This window comes from Macadamia integrifolia, chromosome 11 (assembly GCF_013358625.1).
Source record: "Macadamia integrifolia cultivar HAES 741 chromosome 11, SCU_Mint_v3, whole genome shotgun sequence".
Taxonomy (NCBI): Eukaryota; Viridiplantae; Streptophyta; class Magnoliopsida; order Proteales; family Proteaceae; genus Macadamia; species Macadamia integrifolia.
Genome location: NC_056567.1, coordinates 33,774,732 through 33,786,551, shown reverse-complemented (window position 1 = coordinate 33,786,551; position 11,820 = coordinate 33,774,732). Strand labels below are relative to the sequence as shown.

At 41.8% G+C, this 11,820-nt stretch overlaps 1 protein-coding gene across 3 annotated transcripts in view; it reads right to left on the bottom strand.

The window, feature by feature from the left end:
• Positions 1-8,327: 8,327 nt before the first annotated feature.
• The window catches only part of LOC122093186, an 8,030-nt gene continuing 4,537 nt past the window's right edge, over positions 8,328-11,820 (bottom strand). For all 3 annotated transcript variants that reach the window (XM_042663470.1, XM_042663469.1, XM_042663471.1), the window contains exons 7-8: positions 8,588-8,679; positions 8,328-8,508 (exon numbers count right to left, since the gene is read on the bottom strand). In XM_042663470.1, coding sequence (XP_042519404.1) covers positions 8,343-8,508; positions 8,588-8,679 — 258 coding nt within the window. In that variant the 3' untranslated portion in view covers positions 8,328-8,342. The remainder of the gene's footprint in view (positions 8,509-8,587; positions 8,680-11,820) is intronic.

The following is an 11,820-nucleotide window of genomic DNA, read 5'->3' as shown; positions in this document are numbered from 1 at the left end:
AGCAGGCTGCAACTAGCCAGGGCTTTGGTAGCAGCCTATAGGGGTGTTGACAGCTGCCTATGGTGCAGGTAGTCGTGTTGGGGCATAGGCTAGGTCAACTGGGGCATCGGCTGCTTCATGTGGGGGCACGGGCTATGTCATGGGGGGCATGGGCTAGGTCAGTAGGGGCACACACGCGAGGGGCTATACGGGCTGGCCTACTAGCCAATGCGTGTAGCACACGTGTGAGTAGGGATGGCTGGGCAATAAGCATGGGTAGTAGGCACCTGCTAGGCAGTAGCCACTGCGCAGCATGCATACGGGCTGGCCTGCTGGCCAGTGCATATAATGCGAATGAGATCATGAATTTTTTCAATGATGATCATGGGAGATCCAACGGTCCAATTTTGACGTGCTATATATCATCAAAATCGTATTTTTAAGCACTCTCCTTTTATATGGTCATCTTGACCAAATTACTTTGTATATAAAAAGTTAAAATTGGACCCTTTTCTCTCCCGTGTGAGGCTTCCAGGGTTTTCAGGTTGGGGATGAGTTTGGGGTATTTAGGTAGGTAAGGGATGAATTTTGGGGTATTTGGGTAGGTAGGAGATTTTTCCAGGTTTCTAACAAGCTTGCCAGTGTACGCGGCATAAGTACTGGAAATTGTTATTTTTTGAGGACGATTGCGGGAGATTCGATGGTCTAATTTTGACGTGCCACATATTGTCAGAATTATATTTTTGATCACTATCCATCTGTATGGTCCTCTTGACAAGATTCCTTTGTATATAGAAAGTCAAAATTGGACCCTCTTCTCTCCCGTGTGGGGTTTCCAGGGTTTTCAGGTAGTGGAATATTTTTGGGTTTTCTTAGTTCATCATCTCTGTTATTCAGAAGTCAGAAGTCGTGTCCAAGATCCACATTTCATCATAGCCAGATGAGGGTGACAAAATTGGGTGTCTACACATGAGCAGGGTTTGGGCACTCATGGCAAGGTGTGGGTGCTTGCATGGGCAGGGTTTGAGCACTCAAGGCAAGGTGGAGTACTCATATGGGTGGGGTTTGGGCACTCATGGCAAGCAAGGTGTGGGTGCTTTCATGGGCGGGGTTTGGGCACTTAAGGTGTAATTTCTTGGAATAATTGCTGGAGATCCGATGGTTTGATTTTTATGGACCATATATCATTGGAATCGAGATTCTGAGCACTATCCATCTATATGGTCACTTTAGATCAGATTCCTTTGTATATAAAGAGTCATAATTGGACCCTTCTTTTCTCTCGCACGGGATTTCTGAGAATTTGGGTGAGTATGGAATGTTTCTGGGTTAGGTTACCTCAATCAATTGTCATCTTTGTCGATCGGAAGTTAGAGATTGTGTCTAGGATCCATAAGTCATCATAGTTGATGGAGGGTGAGAAAATTGGGTGTCTATAGAATGCCCCTCTTTGGCCGAGGCCTGTGCCAACAGCCAAAGGGCAAAGACAAGAATGACCACATTTTGTCACCCGGATTATATACTGCCATCATCTTGCTCATCAATGATAAAGTTGAAAATGCAACAGGTACTATCTCTTAACTACTTTAAAATTTAGGATCTTACCTGAGCCACCAATTGCAAGAAAGAAATTTGAACCCTTTCAATCCTGTTAGAAAATGTTGAACCATCGTTTTACTGAGATTTAAACCCTCCCTGCAGAAGATGTTAATACTTGAAACTATTCTTGGGTCATCGTTTGCAAAGATTTGAGCCCTCCCTACGGATGATGTTAGTGCTTGGAACTGTTCTTCCTAGGCTAGGCTTCCTTCCGCCCGTCCATGGAATTGACCAATGAGATCAGGCCACTTGGGGCCGATTCAAAACGATTGGGCTGCTTAGGGTTGATTTGATGAGATTGGGCCAACTGGGGCCGGTTCAATGAAATTGGGCTACCTGGGGCCAGTTCGATGAGATTGGGCCGCCTGGGGCCAGTTCAATGAGATTGAGCCGCCTGGGACCAGTTCAATGAAATTGGGCCGCCTGGGGCCAGTTCAATGAAATTGGGCCGCCTGGGGCCAATTCAATGAAATTGGGCCGCCTGGGGCCGATTCAATGAGACTCTTTCTTTCTTGATTTTTTCCTTTTGACCTTTGATTTGGAATCTTTATTTATTTTTTATTTTTTCATGAGTTTGATTTGTTTTTTTCTTTTCACATGAATTTGGTTTCAATGTGCTTTGAATTTAATTTGAATGTGACTTGAATGTGCTTTAGATTTTACCTTCCACATGAATTTGATTTGAATTTTACTTTCCACATGAATTTGATTGGAATTTTTACCTTCCACATGAATGTGATTTGAATTTTACTTTCCATATGAATTTGATTTGAATTTTACTTTCCATATGAATCTGATTTGAATTTTCTTTCCACATGAATTTGATTTGAATTTGCTTTGAATTTTACTTCCCACATGAATTTGATTTGAATGTGCTTTGAATTTTACAACCCCATATGAATTTGATTTGATTTTGCTTTAAATTCTACTTCCCACATGAATTTGATTTGAATGTTCTTTGAATTTTATTTGCATCTTGTATCTTGTGGTAAGAATCTTTGAGTTACACCTTGGAATTGTAGTCTCAAATTTTTTTTTTTTAAACAAATTTTGAACCATAAAATGGTCCCCCCTACTCACTTCTCATTCCAATTTTTTTGGGTTGTGAACGAGTTGTGGGTGGGTGAGCTCAGGTTTTTGGAATTCCTTGAAGATTCGAAGATCGTTTGAAGTTCTTCGCATTTTGTCAGATTTCTTCAAATTTTTCTTCAAAGATCTTCAAATTTTCTTTGAAGTTCTTCGAAGATCTTCATCCTCTCTTTGAAGATCTTCAAAGTTCTTGAGGAGGGAGCCTTTTGGATAATTTAAAATCTTTTTGGGTTTTGAATTGTGGAATCTATTGGTGCTTCTTGTAATTTTGAAAAATATGGCCGAGAGAAGGAAGAGGAGGACTCCCGGAGGGCGCCAGTTAGATGGCACGGAAAGTAGTGGTACTTCAACTCAGGGGGACGAGGGACCCGCAAATTGGTATGCTGGATGGACACTTTAGAAGAACCGGGGGTCACGTATGTAATTCCGTATGGGGCATATGGGTAAGTCCTTTTTTTATTTATTTTGAGAAAATCATGCATTTTATTCATTTTCATTTCATTCATTTATTTTTGTTATTTTTTATTTTATTCATTTTTTTTTTCATTTTGAGAAAATTATGCATTTTATTCATTTCATTAATTTATCATTTTTTTATTTTTTATTTTATTCATTTTTTCCTCTTTTTTTATTTTTTTATTTTTTTATTTTTTTATTTTTTTATTTTTTTATTTTTTTATTTTTAGGGATCCCGTGGGGAGGAACCACCGGCATTGGCTAGATATGGCCATCCAAATTCAGTGTAAGACTGGTACAAGGTGCTTCCCTATAGGGTTAAGGAGATAATAGATACATCTTACCTGAGCAGATTAGCCTCTTGGAGACAAGAAAGTTCAGTCCCAGATTGGTAGGAGGCTTGATTGAGCGGTGCTGGCCGAGTACCCACTCCTTCCATCTTCCCACAGGCGAGATCACCATCACGCCTTTATGCTTCTATGCCTTGACAGGCATACCATATGGGGAAACACCTCTAGTCCTGCCTGAGATGTTGGAGGCTAAGGACTTCACATTTTTTACTGGTGTTGACATTTTGGCAGACCAAAAATATGTCTGTTTGGGTGAGATTAGTGCTCACTAGTGGAGGACCGGCTTGAGGGTGAATCCTGATATGATTGCACAGGTGGTTCGTTCTTTTCTTCTATATACTATGGGCCAATGTCTTTTTGGCGACCTCCGAGGTAGAGTAGACATCTGCATGGCTACCCTCTTCTTGAATCTTCAGGAGGTGGATACTTGGGATTGGGGCGGGGGCCGCCTATGCCTACCTATTACGGACTCTTGATCTTCTATCATATGGAGATCATGGCCTCAAGGGAGTGGGCTACATTATCCATGTATCCTCTTATCCATACACAACTTTCCTTTCATTTGGTCGCACTTCCTTACTTCAAATTTTCAAATCAGCCCTAGTGTTATGAACATTTGGAGATCATGGCCCCCAAACTGAAGGCTCCTCAGGCATCATTCTTTCCTGTGGCCACGAGATGGGGAAATGGTCAGGTACTCAGGGGCTGCTGCCATCCTCCAAGGACCACTGCTCGTTCTCTTCTGAATGAGATTACAGAAGGAAGTCATATTTGGCATTGAATTTCCCCTTGTCTTGTGTTGTACTTCTTCTGAACTTGCAGGTTACTTGGAGACTGTTTCGGCATCTTAGTTTTCTTGACATTAGTGAGATTGCTCGGGCCAGACACTTGACAGAGAGCAGGGTTCTATTTAGGGGTCTTTAGGGCCATGCTTGGTACTTGGGGCAGCAGGTCACACTCCAGTGATCTGATTCTGATATGCACTTCCCTCATTGTATTCCTCCACCTACCATGCACCATCCAGAGCTTGTCCCTATGGACCAATGGTATGTTTCCCTTGTTGAGCATCCTTTTCATATTTTAAGTCCTTCTCCTTTTTTCTTGATTGATGTTCTTTCAATGGAGGACACGGCGTGTGGCCCCTTCTTTTCTTTGACCGCAATCGTGTGCTACTGGTTCTTCCCATGCCATGCCTTCCACTGCTACAGGTGGATCTCACAATATGGCCTAGATAGAGATGCTACATTTGGATTTCCCATTCCTTATGACTGTGTGAGTGTCCAAATACTTCTCATTTGATTGTCCTATTAACTTCTTTTGGCTGACATGGTCTTCATTAGGTGTCTCCGGAGGCCTACGCTGACATTAGGCAAATGCACCATGGTTTATGTGAGGTGGAGTTCCGTAAGGTATCTGTGATACCCTACTTTTTAAACCTGGTCTAATTTCACGGTTGACCCGGTTTAACTATGCAGGACCCGAACCAAAGAGGGTTAAGGCGAGTTCCTTATGGACCATGATGGCAAGGGTGACTCTAAGCACAGAATGGCCAGACAAGTCTGAGTCAGTGCCAGAGGAGACGGGTGTACCCAAGCTGTGCACGTGCATGTATCATAAGGCCATGTACGGGTAATACTGGTAAGTAGCCGTATCGTAAAGCGCATACATATAATATACTTTATGCCGAGAGTCGAATTCCATCAAAAACCCACTTGTGGGCCCATTTTCGGCCCTCAGGTGGGTGCATCCGCCCACCTGAGTGACCCACCCATGTAGTTATTAGTTGTTTTAGAAAGTATAAATAGCATTATTTTGTGTTTTTCAATATCTCATTTATTACATTTAGAAGTTGGTGAGAAGATTAAAGAGGAGAGAGAAAAGGAAGGGAGAAAAGAGAACGGAGAAGAGGAAAAGGGAAGGAAGGGGAAGAAAAAATGGATTTAAGCGGCGCCAAGGTTTGATCTTCCCATTCCGACGCCGGAAGAGTGATCCCCAATACGAGATCTACGATTAGAGGTGGACAACGACTATGTTTCTTAAACTTCACCAAACCCAAGTAAAACCCTTGATTTGGGTAGAGTTCCTTGAGATCTTATAAATCCCCCTTGAAATGACGAATCTAAGGTTTGATAGATGGTCTATGTGTTGATTTTAAAGGATTTGAGAAAGTGTTTACAAGATTGTGAAGCATTGGTGATTTCTTGAGCCAAGAAGTGATTTTGGGGTTTTTGAAAGAGTTCTTGAGCAAAGAAGGTAAGATGGCTTTCCAATCCTTAAATCTAACTTAGATCTAGGTTAGAATCGTCTTATAAGACCTTGAATGTGTGAAAAATGGGATTGGAAAAGCCCCATTTGTTTCCCTGAAGGTTGGGGAAAGTTTCAGGGGAAAAAGGCATTTTTCAGCCCTCACAGGCGGGCTCAGACCGGTGGGCCGAGCTGCCCGCCTGAGGGCACCCGCCTGAGAGGGCAGGCCCTTGGGGCCAACTGGTGGGCTGACCGGTGGGCCGAGCTGCCCGCTGGTCATGACCAGCCTTCGGCCCCCACCGGCGGGCCGATCGACGGGCCGAGCTGCCCGCCGGTCTGGACCGGTGGGCCGACCCGCCCACCTGTGAAGACCGGTGGTCCGACCCGCCCACCTGTGAAGACCGATGGGCCGTGATAGGTGGGCTATCCGACCCACCCGAGAGGCCCCTAACGTGATTTTTGTGTCCGAATGGACACCAAAACGGACGTACGACCTTCTTTTATGATTCTAAACATGATTTTGTCATCAAATCTTGTTAATTTTGACCCCAAAGTGGTAAAATGCTAACCCCATTCACTTATGATAGGTTCACCAAAATTTACGTTTCTCGCGCCGGATCTCACCCGTACCGGGCGTGAGTCTTTGTACACAACAAGTGGGGAGAGGACATTTGGCCTTATTTTAAGGCTTGTTTGGCATTCATTTAATTGTATCTAGACTAGCCATGTCATCATACAAATTATGTGTAGCTTAGCCATCCTCATATGATTATGACATGTGTGTTGTGTTTTAATTTCTCAATGCTAAATGATGATGTGTTTATGTGATGAATGATGGGATCATTGTGCATGATGCATTATTAGACTAGATGCCGTAGTCGGCTTGGAAACGAGTGCATTGGTGGCCCGTGGAATGAGACGCGGTGACACTATGCAATCGTACTATGTCATATAGGAGCATGCGGCTTAGGATTATCATCTTCCCGTGCTACGACCCTTCCCAACAAGGGTTGAGGTGTTGGGTTACCATTTGGGGGGAAGCAATGGTCGCAGTTGTCGGGTCACTGTGGCGGTTAGACATACGCCCGGCTGATCGTTAGGACAATCGGCAACCTCGGTGGTATATTCAAGAGGGCCAATCGTACTACTTTTAAATTGCTGAAGTCAGCACCTTTATTTTCTGTCATTTACTTTTATGTTGAGAGCCGGTAGTCGGCATGCTTTACTTTTCCCAGTACTCACGGTGGGCCTTCTCCGACAGCCCTATGGGCGTATCGCGGATGGAATTCGCGGCTCGTACCCAGAGTATACGCGCACTGTGGTTGTAGTAGCACTAAACCAAAGACTTAGTAATGTTGTTTAGGTGGATGTAATTCAAAATGAATTGCATAGCATATAGTGCATATGGTTGTGACTGTTGTGTGGACTGTTGTGTGGTCATTCTTTTCACTTACTGAGCTAGTGAGTTCATCCCACGTGTACACCTCTTTTAGATGATTTTGCAGGTCACCAGCCTGAAGATCAAGGGTTGGGCCCCACAGTTGAATTTTCCGAAGAGGATTGGTGGGTCCCCGAGGAATATGAGCACAACACAGATTGCTCATGCGTGGGCTGTGCTGCGGGACCGCAGTATTGATATCGTGTTGGGTTTTACTTTTTTATTCTTTTGGTAACCCCTTTTTGTGTATTTGATGCGTGAATTGTTATTCTTTTTGTGTAAATATCATGCCTGCGGGCCCACATGTATTTATCTATATACTACAATTTGGGTATCAAGTATATTGGGGGTGTTTACAGGTAAATTAAGTCTTCCGCTAAATTTTTTAACGTTATCTTAGATGTGTGTATGCTGTGGTTGGGTACTGTATCAGATGATCCTGGCAGGTTTGGGTTAACCGGAGTTAACCCGATCACCGGTCCAGTTCTGTGTGAACGGGGTGTGACAATGCATGTCCTCACTACTTCTCCCATGGTCATTTTGGGGCTGCCCCTACAACCTCTTTTAGTTCCTTCAATCTGAATCAGATCAATACTCCTTACTAGGGCATCCCCAAGCCTCCATTGATCATGGCCATATCACCTCAAAATCCATCAGGTCATACTTGCTAGTGAATGAACATTGCTATAAAATTGAGTAAAAAAAGATTGCAGGTCTAGCAAATAAATGTTCTGCCACATGACATGACAGCTGCACAAGTCCAAATTGCTGAATGAGGAGATCACCATGGATAGTTCAGGTGTCTAATTTCGGTTCCTGATTCAATTGCATGGCCAGCATTGTATTACGCAGCTTCCCTAGTATTTTCACCAATCTGAAATTGTTTAAAGACTTTCACCATATTTCATTGCTTTATTATGACACATGGAGAAGTCAGGCTTGGTTCAAACTTTGCATAGAAGTGAGGGGAGGCAGGGACCTACCTATTACTAGACTTCTAGCTCACCTGATCTGTCATATCACAGATAGGGCAGGTGCATGTTTGGCGGACCTGCATCCACTTCCCCTAATATTATTCATATTTTTTAACTATGCTTCGCTATGTTCAAACTTCAAATTGAGTACATTGGCTTAAAAATTCAAAACCGTTAAAGATGGTAGCATCACACAGTGAACTGGTATTGTTCTCAGGTTGCTTCAAATCCCATCATGACCAGAAAACAACTAATGCAAAAACAGGTACTTACATTAACTGGCCACGGAAAGCGGAAGTGGTTAGAAAGCTGAAATTTCTCCATATCAAAGTCTCTAACTCCACAATCATTATTTGAAGCCATGAAGTGAGTGGCACCACTGCAAGAAATTTTGACCTTCGTTAACCTCCACATAGATAGGAAAGTGATATTACACCATGCAAGCCAAAATAACACACCTCGAACTCTCGTATATCTCAACAGCATTTGTGATTGCATTATCATCATATGTTGTTCTTGAACAGAAGCTTACTCCAGGTCGATCTAAATACTGCATTCCAACAAATGAAAAAGAGTAGTCAACCTTAACAATATTAAGGTATCACAATTCTATCCAGGAATAACATGTCTTCATGCAGTGGCATCCAAGCAACTAGGTAAGACCAGTGAATGACCTAGCCAATAACCAATTACTAGGTAGACTCAAATTTCTCAAAAGCCCATGCACTTCAAAATCAATGTCAATATTATTATTTATTTAATATAGATAATAACAAACACTTCAACAATTTTGATGATTTCAATGTAACATATACATTAGTATCCAAAAAATATGAATAATGTATACAACATTCTTTTTCTTAACTAAATTAAACCAACTCAATGACAAAGTGAAAAAATTATGCTGCTTTAAAGATACATGTAGATAAAATTAGAAGAAAGAAACAAACAGGACCTACTACCTAGGCCTCTGACCTGATTTTAGATTAAACTTCTTCAATATTGTAACAGGCTAGAATTACTGCGACTCCAATATGACTCACACCACAAAAATAGAAAAATCGAGTCACTTGCTGATACCCACCCAGCATTTTGGTTTGGCCGTAAGTTTCCAATATCAACTTGGATTCACAAGATATCGGCCCATGGCAAAGGTTAAATTAGTCAACTCTCAAGTTAGACCAAAACAATGCCAAACGATTAAGGTTGGACCTAATACAAAAGTGAAATGGATTTCAGTTACAAGAAAATGTGTGGCAGGAACTAGGATGTTAATTTCAGGATTTGAAAGGCCCCAACAATCATGTAAAAGATTGCATCCCAACAAACCCGAAAGTCAGAAAAACCTATAAATGGAACCGCTGAATGAAATAAAAGATCCAGCATTGAGAAATATATACAAATAACTAATCTAATTCAAAAGAGGGGGGTGGGGTGCTGTATCTAGAAAATGTTGTTAGAGTTAATGCAATAAGGGTACTTTAGGAACTAGTTTATTGTCTAGTAGTCTTACAATGAATGAAATATAAAACTCAAAAGTGAGTGTTTTAAAGAGTGCCCCAAGTTCATATCTTCTTATTTGGTGGGTCCCATGTCTAGAGTTCAAGTTTAGGAAATTATCTTAGCAATCCATGAGTCATATTGTTAGTATATTAAGATAGTAAGAGTTTTCTTGATTTAGTTGTTTATTTGGAGTAAGAGACTGATAAGGAGTACTTATTCAATTTAGGAATGTTATCAATGCGGAACCCAGGTCACGAAACCCTATTTGGGTTCACTATGGGCCCACCCGACGACTAGATGACTCAGTTGCAATAAATAATGGCACTTCTGCAATTATATTGAAGTTAACCAAGGGGTAATGGCAGGACCACAAAAATCCTAAATTTAAAAGGCTAGTTGGCAGTAACAGGGAGGACACAAAAGGAATTTGAATTATAGGTTAAGGGTAGACTAGGAAGAAAATAAATTAAAGGGAAATATGTGGTTGAAGATAAAAGAGGGGTAATATTCAGCCAGGGGGGGGGTTTGGGATAAGAGAACTAAGGAATAGGCATCGTGAAGAAAAGGGGGAAGCAGTCTGATGAAAGGTCAGTAGGGAAAGGGAAACAATCCTTGAGATGTCTCAGAGTTGCAGGTGGAGGGAGAAGAATCGCAGAATAGAAGAGGGGGGGGGGGAAGAAGAGAATCGCACACACTCTTCGGCCACACAAGGCACTCGCAACCACAAACTCAACTCATTCTTCTATTTTGTCCTCAATTGTGGGTTACACATATATTTAAAGAAATAAACTCCTACAATTAGCAATGATTTAGGAAACTAAAACTAAGTTGAATAAGGAAACTAAACTAAAGAAACTATCTCCTACCGAAAATAAAATATTACAATAATCCCAACATAGAAATAAATAAAGTTCTTAAAAAACCTACTAGCCAAATACCCAAATTGGATCTGGTTCATCTCCGTCTGGATACCCAAATGGGCTTGGATTGGTCCAAGGTTCTGCATCTGCATCAATTAACCTGGTGTTGAGAAAAACTCGTCCACAAGTTTTGTTGAAGGGTACTAATAAAAGCTCACAAGTGGGGTGAACTGCTCCCTGTCTACAACATAAACAAGATCCAATATATGAAGCTTCGAAGGTGCATTCAAGTCCGGAAAATCATGGGGAAGTACGAACATAATGGGGAATAGTTGGCACTGTACTGATCTCCATCATTACTTAATCCATGATTTTCTCATTTTCCGGTGTCATTATTGGTTGGTCCACATGTTTTTCCACCTCTGACCCACCTTTTGCAGATGCTATCATGCTTGACAACTTATCATAGAAGGTGTTATTCTTATTGGCAAGCTCACGACAACCTATATGGAGATTACAAAGTTTTGCCCACAGGGTACGAAGATCATCTCTAATCGAAAGAAGTAAAGCATATCGATCAACCTTCATGACTCAACATAAAGGGTGGGAGCACCGGTGGCAGAATTGTAATTAAAGTGAAATCCCTAAGTGAGTGGCAGTGTCATAATTATAGGAAAAAGCATTTAGAATCACAAGGTATTTCACAACTAATACGTTAAGGGTAAACTTGGAATGACAAAAAGGTAATGGCAAATGGTAATGAGGATGAGGTGAAGTCGCAAATTTGAAGATGGGCTAAAGGGGAATAATTAAATCTGAGTGGGTTGGGTATGTTAGGAAATAGACAAATTAAAAAAAAATAATGGGTGTGACTTATCATGGGAAAAAGGGAACATAAGGCCAAACGTCTTCAGCCTTTGGATGAGATGTCGGGGAGTACCTCCCACAACACGAAATTAACGACAGTGTTCGAAGGAAGCTAGGAGAGCTGTGACGCGAGGAAGAAGGAGAGAGATCCTCCACAACAAATCGAACCAGGAGATCAGCGACGAAGAAGGAGATGCAACTGAGGAGTCCGACTTCACCATGGACTTCTAATTTGATGATGGTGAATGGAGATCGACTGCGAAGTTCAACTTTAAGAGGCTTCTCCATGACTGGAAGCGAGGCACACTGGTGGGAGACTAGTAGCTTCGACTTGCTGATGGAACCTGTAAGTCTCTTCGGCTCTCTACCTCTTTCTCTCCTCGTCTCCTTTCTGCTTCTTTTTTCTTCGATACCTCTTGTGCTCTCTATTTCTTCTCTTCTTCTTCTTTTTTTTTTTTTTT